The sequence below is a fragment of the Pseudopodoces humilis genome, chromosome 9 (assembly GCF_049639895.1).
Source record: "Pseudopodoces humilis isolate 2021_Gansu_Grassland_sample_001 chromosome 9, ASM4963989v1, whole genome shotgun sequence".
In the NCBI taxonomy this organism is placed as follows: domain Eukaryota; kingdom Metazoa; phylum Chordata; class Aves; order Passeriformes; family Paridae; genus Pseudopodoces; species Pseudopodoces humilis.
Genome location: NC_142208.1, coordinates 9,606,062 through 9,628,410, shown reverse-complemented (window position 1 = coordinate 9,628,410; position 22,349 = coordinate 9,606,062). Strand labels below are relative to the sequence as shown.

General features: G+C 38.9%; 1 protein-coding gene and 1 long non-coding RNA gene across 2 annotated transcripts in view; one reads left to right on the top strand and one right to left on the bottom strand.

The window, feature by feature from the left end:
- The window catches only part of GLUD1 (glutamate dehydrogenase 1), a 29,725-nt gene extending 14,918 nt beyond the window's left edge, over positions 1-14,807 (top strand). The window contains exons 5-13 of the mRNA XM_005520451.3: positions 705-799; positions 4,958-5,137; positions 6,617-6,754; positions 7,791-7,928; positions 8,067-8,147; positions 8,948-9,071; positions 9,971-10,062; positions 12,774-12,836; positions 13,437-14,807. Coding sequence (XP_005520508.1) covers positions 705-799; positions 4,958-5,137; positions 6,617-6,754; positions 7,791-7,928; positions 8,067-8,147; positions 8,948-9,071; positions 9,971-10,062; positions 12,774-12,836; positions 13,437-13,556 — 1,031 coding nt within the window. The 3' untranslated portion in view covers positions 13,557-14,807. The remainder of the gene's footprint in view (positions 1-704; positions 800-4,957; positions 5,138-6,616; positions 6,755-7,790; positions 7,929-8,066; positions 8,148-8,947; positions 9,072-9,970; positions 10,063-12,773; positions 12,837-13,436) is intronic.
- Positions 14,808-17,692: 2,885 nt separating this feature from the next.
- LOC148183761 (uncharacterized) lies at positions 17,693-20,961 on the bottom strand. The gene is made up of 3 exons (XR_015773308.1): positions 20,679-20,961; positions 18,017-18,079; positions 17,693-17,873 (listed from the first exon to the last, which is right to left on the bottom strand). It is a non-coding gene; the product is annotated as an uncharacterized LOC148183761 (long non-coding RNA).
- Between the last annotated feature and the right edge of the window lie 1,388 nt (positions 20,962-22,349).

Here is a 22,349-nt window from a genome sequence, read left to right as displayed (position 1 = left end):
ATTATAATGCCTTGATAAAATTGTCTTCCATTTTGGCTCTCTGGTTGGTGCTACACAACTTTCACAAACCTTTTAAAAATACTTAGAAAAAATTGTTGGGGCAGAGTTGCATATAATATCCTGATCAGCAAGTTTCTATAATCTTAAATAGTCTGGGGAAACACTATTTTTAGCTATCTACAAAAAACAGATTTTTTTTTTTTATTTCAACAGATGTGAGAGATTTCTTTTAAGGGTTTATTTCATCAAGAAAGAGAAATTAAACCTTTCTTGAAGTAAGTAGTAAAATCAAGTGCATGTTCTACAGTGCAGTGACTAGGAACAGCCTACCTTCCTTCAATATATAAACTTACCCAGGAACAGAAAGGAAATTCTTATGCTGCAGAATCCAATCAATGTCACAGGAGATAGCACTCTCCCTGCAAAAAAACCCAAACCACTTTTGATGCATGATTTTTATTGACGAAGTGGCCTTCACCTTTTATCAAATGGCTTATGTAAAGGTTGGGGGTTTTGATAGTATTTTAGAAAGGTGTGACACAGCATCTAAAACTGCATTGAATCCAGAAGAATATGTTGCGTGAATAATAAACCGAGGATTAAACAGGAAAATGGTTCTTCTCTGCACAGTTCCCAAGGGAATAATGATTGAAAATAAGTATTTGTGTTTGATCCTTAAGAGCTGTTTTCACTGTTGCCAACAGGACCTGGTGTGGATGTGCCTGCTCCTGATATGAGCACAGGGGAGAGGGAGATGTCCTGGATTGCTGACACCTATGCCAGTACCATAGGACACTATGTAAGTCTTGAGCAGAGGCTTTCAAGCAGAAAAGTTGCCTAATCATATCAATTTGTTTACTTCTTGGATCTAGAAATATTCTTGCAAACTGTGACAACCTCAGTGGTGTGAGGATTTTAGGGTACAGCAAAGGAAAAATAGCTGTAAGGATAATATTCTTACACTAGCCTTAAAAGAAACTTCTCTGATACAATACTTACTGCAACTGTTCAACAAAAAGAAAATACAGTTTTTAAAGGTGTATAGTCTAAAATGGGTTTCTGTTTCTATAATTTTCCTCTGTTTTTCATTGGTACTGTAATTACTAATTTAAAGCTGTTAACTGATAACTGAATTTATAACTTTTATTAAATACATGCTTGTGGTTTTGTTCATTTAAGAGACATGCAAATTAAGTTCACACTTGGTATAACTTGTAAAAGTTTTAAGATTCTCTGCAGTCTCCTAGAAGTAACAAGTTTTATTGTGGACTTCAGCAAATTCTTCAGAGTGTAAAGCAAAAGGACACTGACATAATTTACAGCCAGGGAGGCAATAAAAAAAAATAAAGTTTTAAAAAATTACTTTTTGATGCTAGCCCTTGGTTTGGCCTTTGTCCTTGTGTCAGTGGGGTTATTTGTGCCTGTTAACCAAACACTTCCGTTGTATACTTTAAACAGGTCAGTTCAAAGGAAAATACATTTTGGAGAACTCATTTGTTAGTAGCTGTGTATTAGTGTGTCAATGTGCTAATCTATTGCAGATTTGCCTATCCCAGCTCCTTTTGAAATGGAAAGACTCTTTCCTTGTACTTTGCGCAGTCGTACAGCGGGGCGTGCGCCTCGGGCACTGGTGCCACCCACCACATTCCTCACCCTGGCACATCTGCTTAGGACGTGCCTGGCTGTCCTCAGGCAGTCTCCTGGCATGAGACTTGTCTGAAGCCTTGGACAGTAGGAGGTGGGGTGGCAGAGGTTATTATTCTAAGTCTGAAATACATTCTGAGGTACCTTACGGAAGGAAAAAAGGAATGCTTGAGGAATCAGCTGTGGCATGCGGATTAGTTGAGTTAAATCACTTTTACACAGTGCTCTCCATTAGGGATACCACTGTAAAACATTACTTGCTTTTTGCTATTCACATAGGTAAATATTTTAATTAAAATATGATATCTGATAAAAAGCCAAAAATACAACTTCAGAAGGACTTCAACATGCAGGGTGGAAACTAGTTCCCTCAGTCAGAACTTCATATTCCAACTTAGAGCAAAACTACTGCCTCAAAGCATTGAGTTTTAACTTTTCACTTATTGCACTAAAATGTGTATTTCACTGTGATACAACAGCACTGTATTATTAAGACTGACAAATAGGATCACAGCAAGTGACCTGCTTTAAGATTTGCTGTTTTGAAGAGTTCTCATACAGTTTAATACAAAAGCTTCATTTTTTAAAAATTAAACAAAACCCTGATAGAGAAGTCTTCAAATGGATTAATTTCTTATTCTTTCCACTTTATAATTGCACCTTATTGTGTAGTCCTACACATTCTTATGATTCAATGACAACAGAAAAGAATATAACTACTGAGGATTAAAATTGAAATTATACTACCACAGCTTCATTTTAGACTCCTTCTGTATGGCAGTATCCTATTGAAAAATAAAAAAAGAGGATTCAGGAACACTTTTCTGCAAAGTTAATTTAAAAATGCAAATAAGGGGGGGGTGTGCAGAATGTTAGTTTACTTAATTTTTGTCATGTTGCTTGTTTGTATGCTCAAGAGAGAGTGGTAGCCACAGTGGAACTCCAGAGCTGTTGTGGAGAATGACTAGGTAATGGAGAAGGAAACTGAGAATTCTGACAAGGCTATAAAAAGGGGGAACAATCCATCAAAACCAGTTTCTAGAGGAAGATATTTCAGATAACTAGCTGGTTGGGAAATCAAGAGCAAAAAGAAAGGTGATTAAGGAATACTAAAAAGATAAGTGACCATGGGGGAAGAAGGGAAGGGGGCTAAGAGCAGAAAGCGAGCAACAAACAAAAGAGAAACAAGCTGTAATTCCAAACACAGATGGAAGCTGTGCAAGGGACTACATTCAGTGGAGTGGAAAGATAACTCTGGTGAGAGGGATCTGTCTGAGATGCAGACCTAATGGCTCTGTGCTTACACACTGCACACAGCTGTGTTCAGGGAGTTTCAAGTGGGAAGGATAAATCAAACAGATAAAAACACATAAGGGAAGTTTGCTCAAAACCTACCATACAGATCCAGGAAGGCTGGAGAGACAAGGAGAACATCATTGCAGAGGGGAAAGAGGTTAAGAAAGGAGCAAAAGTTGATGCCAGAATATCACCAACAAAGTTCATGAGATACCAGTGCTGATAGAGAAGTCTTTGATGCTCGCTATAAGCCATTTTTCAAGGTTCTCAGAAAAAGCCTTGCTCTTTGGTTTTCACCCAAGGTGTGTTAGAAGTTTTTGTTTATTGACTTGAAACCAAAGATTTTAGGACTTTGACATCAGCTGTGGCTTTTATATGTGACTTTAGGAAGACCTAGATCTGCCCTCACTTCATGCTCTGTTTTCTTGACAAACCATGCAAGTTGTTAATAAACTACTGTGTTAACTGTTCCAGAAAATCTATCTGAAGTTGCTGGATCACTGAATTATATATGGCTGAAGTTTTTTATTAAATTAATCCTTTCCGCTCTTCTGAACTTCCTGACACAATCAACTGACTTTTGGTACACAGGAAAGGACTTTGATAAGTACATTCCTGTATATGGTGGGAAGCTGTATTTCTTCATGTATTCATAAAAGTATATTTCCTCTTTTGTGAATGCATGAAGCCCAAAGCATAGTTTAAAATCATATAAGCGAATAAAAACCTGAAAGTCCATCAAAACATCAAGCCAAGCTGTTCCACAAAAACACCCCTGCCAATCTTTGTTACAGTTGACATGCCACAAGAGGGAGCATACAGCTTATGGAGAGCAGCAAGCTGTGTTTTGGGAGGCTGAATTAGGAATTCTGTAGCAAGCCCAGCGTCACTTCTGTTGTTCTCAAAGAGGGTTATATGTTAACTCGCTATCGTTTTCAAACAGAAAATAGTTTTAGTCTTCATTATGGCTCTAGTCTCCTCCAGCTCTTCTGCCTCCACTTACTTTTGTCTGCTCCTTTCCTTCCTCTCACCAAGCATCCTGCACCACAGGCATGCAAATGCCTTTGGCACAAGGGATGGAGCGGAGGGAGCCTCCCAGTGAATGTGTGGCTGGTGGAATGGAAACCCATCCGGCTGCTGGCACACTCGTTTCAGTGGATTCTCTTTCATCCCTACTTTTTCACTTGTGTTGGAAGCCAAGCCACCGTGTGACTGTGCTCCCAGGGTGTGGGAGCATGGGAACCACTGGTGACAGAAGAGGGAGGTCCAGTGTCTGGTTTGGAAGAATTTCTTTCAAGTTATTAATTCCAATTGGAAAAGTCAGCTACAGTTTTAAACAGTGATATTTTCACTTGGCTGACTGGCATATGGAAAACTTAATTTTATTGCCACCAAATTAAGAATAGAGGCTTGATTGTAAATGCTGCTTTTCTGAATAAAAGTAGTAAATACCCAGCTTTTCCCATATGACTTTCAAACTGCAGACTTCCTCTGAGAGCACCCTGTATTTTGACTACATTACCTTGTTTTGTAATTGCAAAATAACTGACTTTCTTATAAAGGAACACTAAACACTGTTTAAAGATAATTAAAAGCTAGTTCAAGGATATGTCTGAGCCCTTAAAACAGTTAAGACTTCAAAAGTAATGATGTAAAGAGATTATGGCTGTAAATAGGAGCAGACTTTGAAATGCATTCCTGAAAGCTTTTTGATTTGTTTGCTTGTGACGTCACCACGATACACAGACTGAAGTTAACATACACACTTGGAGGCAGCAAAAAAATCACAAACCATATCCACTACTGCATTACACATCTTTCCTGAAAGAATATTCTGAGGTGTTCACACACAGTGAGGAAGGAAATCATCTTTACAAACTAAGTGCATTTAAGCTGTATCATGTCCGATTCTTACAATTTATGTTTTCCCTTATGTCTAAAGTGCACAAAACTTCTTGTTCCAGCTGTTCTTTGATTGATTAATTCCATGTCTCACAAGTCCTTTTCTGTTTTACAGGATATTAATGCACATGCATGTGTAACTGGTAAACCCATCAGCCAGGGTGGGATCCATGGACGTATATCTGCAACTGGTCGTGGTGTCTTCCATGGAATTGAAAATTTCATCAATGAAGCCTCATATATGAGCTTATTAGGAATGACTCCAGGATTTGGAGATAAAACATTCGCTGTTCAGGTAACTTTTTTCCTTGGACTGTAGGAAAAGAAGTTGTACACAGACTTTTAGTAGAGCTTTTTTTAAAACAAGCTGTAGTAGCCCTTAAAAACAGAGAGCTTTAAAACTTCCAAGTTAACCTTTATTCTCAAATTCAACATAGGTGATTTTTATAAACTGAAATTTCAATTGCACGCCACAGGCACAAAGCCAAATCTCTCTAGTCTTTATGGTCTTATAAGCTGCAAACACCAAAATTATATACTGTTTTGGGAGTTCTTTAAACTAAGGCATAGCACACTTTTCAGTGAGCTGTGACACTGGCTTTACCTACACAAAATTTGTTGCAATGTTTTACAGTAAAACATTTAAGGAGAGGAGGAATTGAGGGTTATGTTCTTGTTCCATTATGGAATAAGCAGTTGGAAAAATAGAAACTAAGGCCTTATCCTAAATTTGTATGGTTGAATGTATGTTTTTGGTGTTCCTAAGACTCTGGGATTTATATAGTTGAATTTTGAAAGGGTTTGATAGTCAGTAGTATGCATTATAATTCCTAAAATTTCAAAGAAAGGAAACTTGTTCAACTTTAAACAGTATGTTACTCGGAGGGTTTGAGGAACTGATTTGTTTTGTTGTTTTCAAAAATTGCTTGTTAGAAATAGCAGAGTAATTGTAACCTCCGGGTTGTCCTCTAGTTAACTTGTGGGCTGGAACAAACATCTTGACCCTGCACAGGCCCAGCAGCACATTTGTCTCCCTGCACTTCAGCATTTTCATGCCTGGCAGAGGACTAACCAACAGGCACTTAAGCAAAACTTAGGCTGAAAACATGGCCATAAGAAAAGCAGAAAATTTTCCTAGGCAAATGAGCCTAGAGCATTTCAAAGAGACCTAAGGCATGACAGACTCTTCTATCAAGGTTTGCTTCTAACACATAAGCAAAAAGTATAATTGAAGCTATGTTATACAGGAATCGATTATTCAGCTTTTTTTCAGCCCAGAATCGTATGACAAGCTTTCAACATCAATCATATGACTTTTTGGTCTGCTATATGTCTTCTTTTCCTTCCAGAACATCAGCATTCTGGAAGTAAAGGAACTTAATGGCCTGGAATTAAGTCAGTGGTCATACAAAAATCTGCTATCATAAAGTACATACACAGAGTGTTCCCAAAAGTTGATAAACATCATAGTTTTGAGAATTTCTTAGTAGCATTACCTCTTCCTTTCTATATTTCCAGTATAAAACACTTACCACAACTGTACCTTGCTGGCTACAGTGCATAATTTCTGCAATGGTATTCAGAAAAGAATCTAATGTACTTAGATTTCTTCCATCTAAACACATCATCTAATGCCAAGGTGTGTCAATAGATAAATAGATAAATAAAAATAAATAGATAGATAAAGAACTATTTAAAACTCTACATGTCTTAGTAGTAGTCATCATTTTAGCTGGAGGGTTAACTACTTTTCCCTTTCTCTTTCCACCTTCAGGGATTTGGTAACGTGGGCTTGCATTCTATGAGATACTTGCATCGTTTTGGTGCAAAATGCGTCGCTGTTGGAGAGTTTAATGGTTCCATCTGGAATCCTGATGGGATTGACCCAAAGGAACTAGAAGATTTCAAATTGGTATGAAACTTAGCTGAGCAAAGAAAGTTTCATTTTTGTCAGCTTTGCAAGTACACAGAATGACTGATGACTGTAGACTGGTGTTGTGATATTTAAAGCATGTTGCGAATAGTCCTTACAAAATGGCTTTGAAATGTTGATTCTTCTGACTTTCCTTCTTATCCTCACCAAGAATGCAAATGCAGGTGGTATCTTTTTTACCCTTTGACCTGACTCTCAAAAAAATGTCTGTATGTGTGCAGGCTAATTACTTTGTTTTCAGAATTGGAATTATTATTATATTGCCTTTCTCCTGCCTAAACTAGGAAGGATGTCTCAAGGAACCAGGGCAAGGAGGTTTCATGAAGGATTCCTTACTGAGAATCACAAGCACATGGTCTTTTAAAATGTACAAAGTGTACTTTTGCTGTGTCTCACGTATTGGATGTTTTTGAAAGAACGAAAGCCTGTCTGGCAGTGTGACTTGAATGTGTAGTTCATAATGAAAACTTGATGTGGTCTTTTTATTTCCGTTTCCATGTGAAGCAGACTTGAGGGGACAGTTCACAGGCACTACAATACAATCTTCTGCTTAAACTTTCTTAGGGGCTTATTTGATGTGTCTTCTTTTATATAGGGAGTATTTGAATTTCTCTATCACCCTCTTTCTCAAAAGAATGAAGATTCTATCACTAAACAAAGGCTATCATTGTAGTACTGAATTTTTAAAACCACTTATCTTATGTGATGCAACTTATCCTGGGTGTAGCAGACTAGTGAGTCATTTCTGTTGTTTGAAATCTATTTTAAGAACTGAGAGGGACCTTTTTTTTTTCAGTGTCTTTATGCGTAGAGCCGTTATGCTTCAGTCTTGGGAACTGTGTTCCTGAAGCTTTGTTGCTTGCTTTTTATGTCTAAGTAAGGATAGAAGTTATGTTATGTGCTGTCCCTCTAGTACTGTTGCTTCTCCCTTTCCTCTCTCTGAAAGTCAGAAGGGAAGAAATTCGTATGAGTGCACAACACACTAAAACCACCGTGGTTTGTTTTCTTCACACAGCAACACGGGACAATCATGGGCTTCCCTAAAGCAAAGCCACTTGAGGGCAGCATTCTGGAAACAGACTGTGACATTCTCATCCCTGCTGCCAGTGAGAAGCAGTTGACCAAGGCCAACGCACACAAGGTTAAAGCAAAAGTAAGTCAAAGAGTTCAAATGGAAATGAAAATTAGAGATGGTCTATTTAAATACTAATATTCTATAATCAGCATATATAAACTATAAACTAACCCAAATCTGTACCTCTGAGTTACTCTGTGCTGTGATTTCTTTCAGATTATTGCTGAAGGTGCCAATGGGCCTACAACTCCCGAAGCTGACAAAATCTTCTTGGAGAGGAATATCATGGTTATCCCTGTAAGGTTCTATCATGACCTTTGAGTTTCATTGGAACATTGAAAAATGTTCAAAAGGAACATTTTTGTGAAGAGTAGCAAGATGCTAGTTATTGAAGGCTTTTATTAATGGCCATTCATTCTCACAAGAGTGGTTTTTAAAAATTGATGTCTAGGAAGTGGGTGTTAATGTTCCTGAAGAATGATAATATTTATTAAAGACCTCATTACAATTGTAAATGACCAAAATGACCGTGATTATTAGCTGACATTTGCTCAATCAAAATGTGCATTAAACACAGGAAGAAGGAAGAGTAAATATTTTGGCCACTTTGTAGACATGGTGAGTCTGGGTGAAGCTCTGACAGAACTGTGTACTGCAGAGTGTATAGAATATGTCTAGTGATAATTTGAAAGAATAAGACCTATCCAGCTATAATGACAATTTTTTCACAGAGAAAGGGTGTCCTGATCAAGTGATCCTGCTAATAGAGTAGCTGATCTTCAGCCTTTGCTCACTGAGATGGCCTAAGAATGCTCTAATTTTCTTAAATATTTGTGCTAAAATAGAAGTCTGTCAAGTGCACCTGAACTTGATGTGTTCTAAAGTCACAATAGAAGTAAATCAGTAGACTTAAATCAGTAGAAGTAATCCCTGAACTGAAGAAGAGTGTGTTGTCCTGTAAGAGTAAGAAGTGGATTGTCTTCTGTACTGCAGTTTAAAATGGTGCCTCATGCATAATACTGCTTGCTTTTGCAGAGTATGATAGCACTGTCTTTGTCACATGGTCACAATTAAAAATATTTATTCTTCCTGTGCAGGACCTTTACCTGAATGCTGGTGGTGTAACAGTATCCTACTTTGAATGGCTGAAAAACTTGAACCATGTCAGTTATGGCCGTTTGACTTTCAAATATGAAAGAGATTCAAACTACCACTTGCTCAGTAAGTGCTCACTTCTGCTTCCAAGTACTGTTTAATTAATGGACTGGACCAGCAAACACCAAATGTGGGATAAATGAAAATAAAACTCTTAAATTCACCACGATTTCCCCAGAAGTCTGTAATTGCTGCTTACTAAAGAATAGAAAAGGTTTTATAGGTTAACTGATCTGCAACTCTAATGACTTAAGTTAAATGCATACTTTTTTGGTAATCTTTTAATTCTTCCCTCAGTTTTGTAAAATAGTAAAGTCAAGGCACTTAAGTGAAATATTTATTACTTCTTAATAAATGTCTTTCAGCTGTACACTTTGTATTTAGGAAGCATTCAAAGTTCAAGTGGGTGCCATTGTTCTGCACATACAGCAATAAAGGATTTCTATAAAGGCAAATAATATAATAGAGACAGGCACTGGAAAAACCTGCTTATGGCTCATAGCTCCACTTATGGTCATTCTGTGCTGCCTGCTTTCTGGGAAACAATAACAATTAATGTGAAGAGAGGAAGCTCAGTGGAGAAGAACTGGAGGATGTTGCTCCATTTTAAACAATACTCCATAGAAAACCTGAGAATCTTGAGACACTGGGCTTGACAAAACATACACCTGCATAGTTTTTAATATAAACCTTTCTCATAAATCATTGTAAGGTGTTTCTAAGGTAGTGGAGAGTTATGGCAATTCTCACTTAAATATCTTTCTTAACTTTGTGATTGTGTCATCTCAAATACTTTTTGTTGCTGTTTAGGAATTTCAGAATTTCAAGAACTAAGATGAAATTAATATCAATGAAAATAGCAAAGCACTGCTCATGTCCTAAGGAAAAAAAAAATCCTAAAATTTCAAAATTTCACATTTGTTAGTTACCTTGCATCTAATTTTTTTTTTTTTTTTTTTTTTTAGTGTCTGTCCAGGAAAGCTTGGAAAGAAAATTTGGGAAACATGGGGGAACTATTCCAGTTGTGCCTACAGCAGAATTTCAAGACAGGATATCGGTAAGTCGTTGCTGCTGCGTTTTTTACTGTTAGAGGAGCTGTACTCTGATATTATAACTGAAATCTAAATGTTACCATTGTAGCTATCATGGAGCACTTCCCCAAGCAAATCATTAGTACATAATTAGCCTGATGGCCAAACAAAGAAAGCAAGCAAATGATCTGAACTGCTCCAGAATATTGGAAATAAGCTATTTTTGATTTTTTTTACTTCAGCCCATACAAAATACCTCCAGTATTGTAAAACAGCAAATTTTAATACAGACACATTTTGTATTTTGGAGCTCTTGTTGATATAGTTTGCCTGGTTTTCCAAAAAACTTTGAACAAGATATCACACCACAGACAGTTTGATGTTTCTGTAACTCCAGAATAACAGCTGGATGAAAAACTTTAGCTTGTTCCTTTAAGAGTGAATCAACAGACAAAGAAATGTCAGGCAAAATTCATTGCTATCTATTGTGTAGCAATACACGTTGGGGAAATTGCCACATGAACTGATGGGTTGTGAGCTCATCCATTTGCATTTAAAAAGAAATTTGGAAGTGATGACAAAATACAAGCATAGAAATCTATAGTAATCAATAAGCAAATCCATCATTAGAAACTTTTATGAATTTTTTTTAAATTCTTCATTTCTTTTTTCTCTTGATTCTGCTGCTGTGCTTCTTCTGCACTTTTTTTCACTCCTGGGTTTCTCAGTCTCCTTTGAGCTGAGCTTCTTGGGGATACTACTTCACAGGGAGTCCTGCTGTATTACAGTTCTCTGGGTCAGGACAAAAACTCCAAAGCCTGTTAAGATCTTGTTTCTCGTGTTTATTAGGATGTTATCACAAAACTTGGCAGGTTTCTCCAGACTTTCTGCACAAGTTCAATTCACTCTAACCTGGCTCATTTCTTTCTGATGGTACAAAATGGCCTTGTGGCTTACTTTGGCTTTTAAGGCACAAAATGGCCCTGAACTACAGTTTTTTTATCTTTATATTTATTCTTATCCAATTAGCAGTAGACACATATATTATTTTTCTTAATGACCCAATGACCCATCACCTGTGTACTGCATTGTGGCATTTTTTATCCAATCACCTACTATTACCCAAAAACTTCTAGAAGAAGAGCATGAAGAAGATAGAAGGAAAAGAAACAATATTCTAAATCCTCCATCTTGTCTTCTGCATTCTAAACTATTTTAAACTCTAAACTTTTTCACCCAGTGACTTAAGAAAACTCTCTAATCTATACACTCACACTTTTAGCTTTTCTATTTAACTTTAACAGTTTTTTTCATGTATCACTATGAAAACGTGCTCATAAATTTCATGTTATATGAAATTCAGTGTTCTTCTGGATCTCAGATCTAGGTATCAGAAACAAGGGCAAACACTCTGTGTTTCAGACTCCAACAAAAGGGTAAGACTGGCTAATGATGCTACCATATGAATTCAGAGTGTGCTGCCTTCTGAATACTGTATGCAGGTTAAGTCTCTGCATCTTCAAACAGTGGAAGTGTAGAAAAAGTTCAGAGCAAGATCACAAGGATAGATAAAAGTACAGGAGCTTCTCCAGCATGGAACAATGAACCAACCTAGGTCCTACTAGCCTGAAGGAGGCCTGAGGTGGAGGCAGTGATCTGTAGAATGAGGGATATGAAAAGAGGTGGGTATGGATAGATTGTTCACTGCAGGGAATACTGGAAGAGACTGAGATGTGTTCCAACAAAACCAGCACAGTGAGGTGCAGAATGAGGAATAAGGAGATGAGCTCCTAGAACAGCAGACAGTTCAGGTGTGCAATACTCTGCCAAGGGATACATGGAAACTAAAAGCATTGGTTGGTTTCGTTTATAAACTCTAATTCAGGAGGAGGAGGGACAAATGAGGAGGGGAAAAAGTCCAGCAAGTTGTGGAAAACATTAAACCATGCTTCCTCAGGAATAAATCAGGGGAAGTGCATATAAACTTGGACTACAGCCAGATGATAGCAATAGACTTTAGCCTGATCTGGAATGGTGCATATTATACATGTTAGGCTACGTGAGTAGCATGTGTGATGGATTCTCTGGCTTAAAGCAAATGCTGGAGTTCTTAAGCACAAGCCATAGAAACTGGTCTTGTACTTTCTGCTTCCAGACCAAATTAGTATTTGAGGAAAAGCAAGTGTTTTGTCAAGATGTCAAATTATTAGTAAATTACAGCAATCAGAATGGTGGAACATTGAACCTGTAATGAGTCATCCTAATTCTTCAACTGCTTACTGTTCTGTGTATTTAAAATTTTAATGGGACTAAAGACGTGGAGGGCTAATATAATGTGGAGTACATGAATTTGGGATCTATGCCCTTCCTAAAACCTGTCTTCAAAAAACAATTGCAATAGGTTGTTAACTCTTGGAAACTTTTTTGTTGAATATTTACTGTGTGGTCTGAAGGCTGAAAACAGTACATCAGTAGATAATGGTAGCAGCATGCTTCTAAAAGCTAGTCTCATAAAAGTCTTCAGTGCTTACATCTGATGTTTTAGAATTGAATTGTCCATAGCTAGCTCTTCAAGAAACACAGTAAAGGCTATTTAGATTCTTCACCCATCATTACAAGAGTATGAGTGAGCAAGCTTCAGTAATTATGGGAATCCAACATGTCATTGGCCCCAGCACACAACTAGGACCTTTTTGTGTCTTGGATTAAACCTTCATTTTACTCTCTGTTGTTGCAGGGTGCATCTGAGAAAGATATTGTGCACTCTGGGTTGGCTTACACGATGGAACGTTCTGCCCGGGTAAATACTGCATAACCATATATACTTACTTGAAAGAAAACTCACATGACTTTGGGACATTTTTTTTAATAGGTTGTACAGAATTTCTTTGCAATTAAAGGAGTAGATAAATAGTACATGATTAATGGAAGTCAGAGTATGAAGAATTTCTGCTCTGTGCCATCATGACCAACTTTAACTGGGTATAATAAACATTAGAGATTATTCTAGTAGAAGCCGTAGTAAGTAGAAACTTTTTAGTTGTCCTCTTGTACCTGGCTAATCTGGGGCACGTACATAAGCATGCTTTACTTCACCATTAACAGTTTTAGATTAATTCCTCTATGCTGTATGTTTAATTAGTGGGACAAAGGCTACTTGAAACATCTCATCTCTCCCTATCATGAAGAGTGGTAATATAGTAACCTGGGAAAGATGTTCTTCCCTTTCAGTTCTCAGTTGTAAGGGGAATTGGGAAATTTCAGAATTGATCCATAAAGGATCAGAGCTCTGATAACAATCTAGCAGCTCCTCTTACTCCTTACTTGGATCCAACAAGCAAAATTGTTGAGCTATTATGGAGAAACTTGCAGAAACTACATGTAACTTTTTCTGTTTCAGCAAATCATGCGTACTGCCATGACATACAACCTGGGTCTGGACCTGAGAACAGCTGCCTATGTCAATGCAATTGAGAAAGTCTTCAAAGTGTACAATGAGGCTGGTTTGACCTTTACATAAACAGGCCATAACCGCTCCTTGTTGTATCCCACCCCTCGCTGTTAATGTACCCTCTTCTTGAGAAAGCTTATCACAAGTTTACATGTAACCACAAAATTTCTTTTCTTCTGATATTATAGTGGATTCTATTCTCAATTAGTTTCAGTTCCAAACTAGTCTTTTTTACAATAAAAATCCATGGATTAGGAAATTGTATACAAGTATGTATCTGAAGATAACAGTTCATCTGCACTTGTGGGGGCCATTCTGGGTGTTTTGCCTACAAAACAAAATGGTACATTTTATGTATGAAAGAGTGGTCTTGCCACCTGAGCCACTTCTCAGACTTCAGATCAGATACTGTACTATATGAGCACTTAGCTCATTATTACTTCATGCACTTTTGTTTAATGACATAATTTTGGCTTCAGCACTTTCAGTAAGGCCTTGTATGATCAATGCTGTGGCATTGTCAAAGGAAGAATGGGCCTCCAGCAGGGATTAACTTTGATAGGAGTCTAGTTTTTATTTGTAGTAAAGCTTCAGGCCTGATTCTCTTAAGGCAATATTTTTTCTTTAACTGTGCTACTGTTACAGGACTGCCTTTCCTCGCTGGTTCAAGCTAGTTTGACTATCATCATGACGTTTGTAGCGCTGACAGACTAATATTTTTATAAGCTGAAACTATTGAGCAACTCTAGTTATGTTTTTAATCAAGTATCTACATAACTATTCTGACTATAGGTTGTTTCCTTTTTTTTTAAGAAAGGGATATTCTGAATTTGGTAAGCAATCATACTTAGGTTTTTTGGAATTCTTTTTCAGTCTTTTCCTTTCAGAGGCTTTCTGAAAATTAAATACTGCCTCAGTGAACAACTAGAGTGAAATTGAACCCAGAAATCATTGGCCAAACCACAGAGGAGCTAGAATGCTGCTATAAACTTAATTCACTGTCTTAACATACACAGCCTTTTTTTTTTTTTTTTTTTTTTTGTCATCTTAAGGTCTTGAAAGTATTGAACATAAAGTACAACAAAATGGACCTCAACAAAATATTGGATCAAGCACAGTTTTTGAAGTGTAAGGATTTTGTCCCTTGGAGTCCCCTTGAAGTGCCAGATGTTATTTATGTAATGAATATGAATGTTTTTTTTAAAAAGACAATTAGTCCCTCCCAGAAACTCATGCTTTTTCCTAACTACTTTGTAACTGCATGACATAACCTGGAGAGAGAGCAGTTATTAAAAAAAAAGTTGACCTTTCCAAACCTACTATGCTGGTGTATTACTGTTTTCTTTTTCATGCAATAGGTTTCTGTAGCTACAATCTGCAGCTCTTCAAAGCACACATGGTCTATTCATTACCGACCACTACTAAGATACTGTCCCTGAATTATCTTGAGGGGCTCACTAATATAGATCTTTGTCTCCTGAACTTGCCTGTCAGCAAGATTTTGAAGTTGCATATATTTAGTAAATCATTTCAGGTCTTTTTAGCTTGTCCTCTAAAATTTGTGTGAAGAGCTATTTAGTAGTTAGCATGGAGCAATAAACCTATGTGAGGTATTTTAATTAGTTGTTTGCTCCATCATATATGCTGGCATCTAGGGTTGTAAAACTACTACAGATTAAATAAGTGCAGCATATATATATATATGTATGTATGTATGTATATATGTGTATATATATATACACACTGATACTATTTTAAAAAAATATGAACCCTTTGAGCTTGAGAATTATTGTGATCAAGGTATGAATCTCTAAACACAAGATCTATATCCTGGATCATATCCTTCAGTGCCGATTTTACATAAACCATTATAAAGTAAAACAAAATTATGACTTTAACAATTCAGCTCTGAAAAACTGTACCCAAAATGTGGGAGCTGAAAGCTCACAAAGAAACAGTTGTATTATAAAAAATTAGAAATAATCTTAAGAGCAGTGTTGCATTATCTAGCAGCAATTCCATTTAACACTAAATTCTTACTGTAGTTCTCCCTCCCCTGCTTAATTTCCTCTATAACTAGTAAAGCAGCCCTAGTTTGGCTGAGCAGACTTGACAAATGGGACCCTTTCAGTGCTGGAGCATACAGAAAGCTGCCATAGAGAGCTAACTGGGATATCTTCTACCTCCTACCAACTTGGAAGGGAAAAAAAGCCAAAGTCTGCACCATGCCTGTATTCCGTGGTTCATTGGCATCCTCTATTCTTGTGTACACACACATTAACACTTATTTTCTGAGGATATCTTGAAATAGAAGGAGACTTACCACCTGGCAGGATTGTACTAAACCCAGAGATGTGCCCTTATGGTTCACTGGATCTCTACTCAGCAGCTTGACTGCAGTAGTTACTGACCTGTTGTTAAACAGTCAGTGTTGGAGACATGAATCCAAGCATTTCCAAGGGTGGGTGTAACAACAACTTAAGGTATTTTCAAAGAGTTGAGATCCTTGAGGAGACAAATGCTTGGAGGCTGACTTAAGAGCACATCAGCTGATTTGTCCTTTTTAGTTAAACACAAGAACCAAATCCTTATCAGTGATTCCAGACTTCTCGTGATAGCCTACTCTGAAATAATCTTGTACCAGTTCTGAGCATTGTTGACCTTACTCCTAATGTGATCAGTTAAGAAAAAAAAAGAGTCCCATGTTCCTTACCACATTTTGTGCACGTTCCTTTCAACACCTAGCAAACAGAGAGAAGAAAGTAGCACAATTTTGTACGGTTTCTATGAGTTAATGTGATTTTAGAGGTTTGAGTACAAAGCAGCTCTAGCCTTTTCCCAGCCCAAGCCACAGTTGAAGAAAGCAATCACTCTCTGGGATGCATGTTATAAATACTGGGGTTTTTTTACTAAAACTGTAATTTCAGTTAGGTGTTGGACCCTCCTTACATATAATGTACACACACACAAGTCTTATCTGCCAGCTAATAACCTTATCACTGCTTGTATTCACTTAGATGCCACTGGACATTTACTAAGAAACCTGCTGGCAGTCAGCCAGTCAGGACCTGAAGTTAGGTCTGAACACAGATTTGTGACTGCTCTGAACCACACCTAGAGCAAAGCACATCCTTGCCAGGTATTTGCAACCTCTCATTCAGCACTAATACTGCTTAGGTCCATAGTTGGTTTTGAAAGGCAGCTCAGCAAGTACTCTAAAGCTGCAAGTGAATCACAAGGATGACAACCACAGTGCTCAGGGTAATATACCAGCTGCAAACTACTAAATGAAAAATGTTTCTATTATACAGAAGAGCAAGCAGAATGATGATTTTTTTATCCCAGCAAAGAACTCAGTACTACACCTGTTTTTCATTGATGGCAACTGTCACCATCATGAAGAAGTGTCAAAGCAATGGAAATTCTTGCTGTGATTTCAAGATGCTGGGTAAGTAACTTCTAAATTATTGTTACTAATTGAGAAGTCTGTAGTATCAGATTCTAAGATTTAATTTTAAGTTCATATGCACAGAGGGTTCCTGGCTTTTGAGGATTTTTTCTGGTTGTTCATGAGTTACTCAAAATTACCTGGTTCTGATTCTTTCAGCTGCTGTCCCTGTGTGGGTTTAACAGGAGCCCTGCAGACGTGGTCAGTGCCTCCTCTGTGGCACAGGGTGGCTGCCTTGCCTGTCGTGCCTGTGCTGTGCTCTGCTGGCAGCAGTGCAACCTCCTGCTGCTGGCACTGGCTCTGAGTGTCACAGTGTGCTGCTCTACAGCAGTCACATACACCTCAAACATACTTGAGCCTTCCTCAACACAGGAGCTAACTGAGATTTTACCAGTAAGATCAGAAGAACAGAGAGGCAGAGGTTCTTACCTTGTCTGGAGAGGGCTGTTGGGTGCTTAGCTTGTGAGACTTGCACACACACACACACACACACACACACACACACACACACACACAAAATCAGAATTTAGGCTCAGTGACAGAATGGGAGACCAGCTCTGAAGTGCTTGACTTTACATTCTGCCCACTTTAAGCCAGCCCTTACCCCACCAAAAAAACCAAACCCAAACCAAAAAATATCTTTGCATTAGTAGCTTGGCACAGCTCTAGCTGCCTGCTTTGTGCAGTAATCCAGTCTTTCTAGACCAGTGATTGTGTGTTTTTATATGTGTAACCAAAGAAATACATGCAAGCCAGACAGAGTTAAGTAATGTCTTTATTTAAGAGTTTATGTAGTAGAAACTTGTTTACAAAAATTTCAGTGGTGATACATTTTGATCTTTATTGTCCAAAGCTTTTGCCCCATGAAGTTGCTTGGTTTGCTACATTTTTTACAGCTTTTTCACCAGTTTCAGCAACTTTGTAGACTTCATCAAGTGCTTTTAAAAGAGAAAAAACAAAGGTAACTGTAGCATCATTGCAACACCTTTCCCACCAGGTGTGGGACAATGACCAAGGCAGGGTTGGGGGCCCTATCTGGGATTTCACTGTTGTGACATTTTGAAATAAACACCAACCGTACCTTTCTGACCAGCAGTCTTTGCCTGTTCTGCTGCTTGCTGCACAGTCTGGTTCACCGTGTCAACTGCAGTTAGGAGAAAAAAGTCAATTAAGCGGTTTTTACCCTTCCTCTAATTTGAACAGTCATATTTTCAAAGGGTTCCCTAAATGTTTCAGGGCTTGAAGATGAATAATTATTCCATAAGGATGGGAATCCTGATCTAGTGGTAGAGGTGCCATTAGGACTCCAGTGGCAGTTCCTCACAGTATTCATGTATCTTATGGTATTGATGAAGATTATGGATGTAAATGTGGGACACCTAGACTGTCAGGAAACAACCCCTAGTAGAGAATTGGGTGTAATGAAACCTTCCTTTTACTTAGCCTGACTACAATCTGCTGAGAGCAGTTTGATTGGTAAAGATTCTTTTACCAACTGCATAAACTGGTGCTCACTCTCTGAACTGGCATGCTGTACGAGCAGCACATCAAAAATGTAGTGATTAGTCTAATACTTTCTCTTGTACCTAAAGAAAATGTGTTCTGTAAGAGACCAGAGTACTTTTAAAGGCATGGAAAAGTTCAATAGAAGAGACATACTGAAAAATGAAGAACAAGAGAAGGTACTGTCTTAAAGGCCTGCAGCCTAGAAAATAGTAGTAAATATAAGTGGACTGGGAGTGTCTAAAACTTCAAAGGTCTCCAGGCTTGCATTGAATGTCTCTTCAACAGTGGTTTTTTTAAAGTGTCTTTTAAAAACCAGTGGCCTATTTCACCTCGAGCTTGTAGGACATTATCTACTGCTTAAAAGACATGCTAATTATCATTACATGCCATCTTTTGTTGCAGTTTCCTAATATGAATGATGTTCACTACTCATAAGGTGCAGCTAAAGAAAATACTTCCCATAGAGTCTTGGGTCACAGCCAAGTTTGTGACTCCTTTTAGGACCCATGGGATAAGTGCTAATTTTAGATACTTGCAAAGCCCAGTTGTGCCACTCTGTACTTGGCAATGGCTCACGGGACTGTGCCTTTGGGGCACGTGCAGGCACAACAAAAGTGGTTCAGAAACAAGGTAATTAGTAGTTGCAAAACCACCAGTTAGACAGTCTTTTTTTACTTGAAATCTGATATTTTTTTACTTGAAATCTGATAATCCCCCTTTATTTTCATTTGAATGGGGGTTTAGGAGGGTACCTCTAGAATCCTTCCAGTCAGTGCAGTACTAACAGTGGCATGATGAGTTCAGCATCATGTGCTGTGTATTTACTGCCTGACATCAAGGTATGTGCCCATTGCACAGAAGTGGCCAAAGGCAGGCCAGTGCCCCTCTGTTGTTCCAGAATCCTACCCCAGCTGGAAGAGCCATGCTGCAGTTCAGGACTTGCTGGGAAGATGTAGGGGAGGTTTCAGGCAAAGGGCTTCAGACTGATGATATCCAAAGCCCTGGTTCAGCTTCAAGTGCTTGGGACACAGGGGGAGGACTGCAGCTACTATTTATAAGCTTTGCTCTCAGAGTTTGTTGACTCCTAAACACTTAGTTCCATCAGCTGATTGAGATTAATACTCAGCTCCTCTGAAGATGACAAATATCCCTTTTAAAACATCCATATTGTCTTCTAGCATAGGAAACAGTAGATGTTTCTGCAATGTTAAAGAAGTGAGGAACATCAAAAAGCTGCCACAAAATGCTCATTTCTAGGACGACTGTATGGCAAAATCAGAAAGAAATCTTCATTTGAAAAATTGATGGTTCCCTTCCAATTGCCCACATCCTGGTGTTTATCTTTCATACTTCAGCATAAAAATAGCTGAATTAAGAATAAATCCAAATTCTTTGGAAAAGAAGATGGCTGTGGGATTGTTCATCCTTCATCTTCCTAGCAAAATGAACCGAGTCATGGTAAATAAGTAGCAGGTTTCCCACTTGCTTCATTGGGCACATAGCCCACAAGTAATATTTCTACAGCATTTGAAGTCACAGGCAAGATAACTAGTTTCAAGAGTTTACCTAAATGTCATGTAAGGAAATATGAAACAGTTTCCAGTGCTCACATACTAAGCACAAACACTTCAGGAATCTCAGCAGTGCAGGTCTCCATGTTAAAAGCTCCGCTAACAATGGTTATTTAACTTTGGGGCCAGTTCAGCAAAACTCTCTGCTGGAGTGAACTTGGCTCATGCCCCGAGCCCCAGCAACTGCACTTGTGCTCTCGGTGGGGTGCGTGACTGCGGTGCTGGCAGGGCTGGAGCACTGGCATCAGGGCACTTAACTGCGCCTCTCTGGGCAGCACCGAGCGGATCAGAGCCCTCAGAGCTGATACTGCGCTGCTGTGAGACTTGTATTTGTCATGGCTGGTCATATTAGGAAGCAAAGCCCTAGATAAGCAGCGTCGCCTCCGCTCTCAGCTTTCTGCTGTCCTGTCATCAATGCATCATCTAGGCACCCACGCACTATGAGCCAGAATAGGAAAAGTTGTTGGAAACCCAGTAGTTAACATCAGACCATCACTTACTATATAGTGTTAGAGGGCTTGGAGATTACAGGATGTGCTGACCCCACCCTTGAGGGCAGCATCTATGGAGTTCATGCCCCAGGGGCAGATTTGCTCCCAGCAGCAGGGGTGGGAGCAGGGAAAATTAACACCCAAGGCACAGGAGGAAACAGCAATTTGTATTTACCTGCCACCTGTGCAGCACTTTCAGCTTGTTGCACAGCTTCTCCAGCAAGCTTCTTCCCAATCCCGAACATGGCTGTGCTCAGTCCTCTCTCCCCGGATGAGATGGGCGAATGAATCCCTAAGTTCGGTTCTGTTACACTGTTCGGCAAAGTGCAGCTTTTTATAGACAAAGCAGGACTCCTCCCAGTAGTTAGAGGGCAAATGCAAACTGGAACAGGGAAAAGTCATGAGCCCTTGTTGGGTGATTAATATACCAGGCATAAAAGGGTGAAGAGACATTTATGTTTGTTATGCTTTCCTCCCGGGAGAGAGGGCGTGGATTCATCTGTAGAAGTTTTCCATAGCCCAGGAATGAAAGCTTTGTTTTTCCATATCGGGGAGTTGGTAAACAGTGTGCATGCCACAGCTGTCCTGACCAAAGGCTTCAGTGCCGCAGGGGGATATGCAGGCTGGCACAGCCCGTCGTGAACCGGGCACAAAAACGTTGCATTGTGAAACACTCTGCTGAAGAATTGCTTAAATCAACTCTGTCATTTCAAAACCTTACATAGAAAAGTATCCAGTTTCAGATGATTCTTGCCCACATTCTTTTGATCCCCAGTGGGACTTAAAAATCACGGTTATAAAAAGAAATGGGAGGCACTAACCCTGCTTTCTGAAGCGTCTGATGAAATCTTTATTGTGTTAGAGAAGGCTCATAATTTTGTGGTGTGTCATAATTAATATTTTAACCTCTTATTTCCGTGGTCTGACTCAGGAGAGTAGGTTTGTGTCCTTCCCCACTGTCCCCACAGCAGTCACTTTGCAGGACCCAGCACAGCCTCCAGACTGTCAGGCATCAGCAACAGCAGGTGGGTTTCAGGCAGGCTCACTCCAGCTGCCAAAAAAGCTGAGCTGCCCAGCCTTGTCCCCCCAGCTGTAGCCAATGGGATGGGATGTGCAGGATGCAGGCTGCTGAGCATGTGGCCCCCACAGCACGCTGCTTCCTCTCACAGGGTGCCGTTATGTTGTCCAGCCACACAGGAGCTGACCTCACCCCAAAACATTAAGATTACTTTTTTCTGGGATCACCAGCTTTCCAGCAGAGCTACTGTTGTGTTCTTTCACACAGAACAGAGGGTTTCACTCTGTTGATCAAATAATTATTGCTGAAAACAGGGTGAAAATGCATAATCTACCTCAGAACAAAAGTTTATTTATCAAACTGTTCTTTATCCTACAGCTGCCACCACAGCAGCCACTAGGAATGCATCTCTTGATGCCTGGCATGGCACTCCATGAACAACAGTTCCTCTGCAATGTCCCTTTCCAGCTTTACAGTGAAAGCTCTGTTTTCTTCCCACCACTGCAATTTTTTTACAGACCACAAAGTCCTATTTTATATCAATTAAATAGGATATAGAGTTCTGAGGGTAGAGAGGGGGTTCCCTTTCCCCTCTTGTCTTCTGACAGCAGGGAAAGGATTATTCTCCATATCTGAAAGCAAATTCTATCAGAATATGCTCACAAAAAAACCCCAAAAAACAGAGGGAAAGTAACAATATTGTTACTAACAATATTAAGGTTGTTGACAAAGTTCAAAACAGACCTGCAATGCAAGAAAAAGAAACAAGCTCAGAAATATTTCAGATAACTCAGACCAGCATCTGACCAGTGGAAATTCTTTGCACAG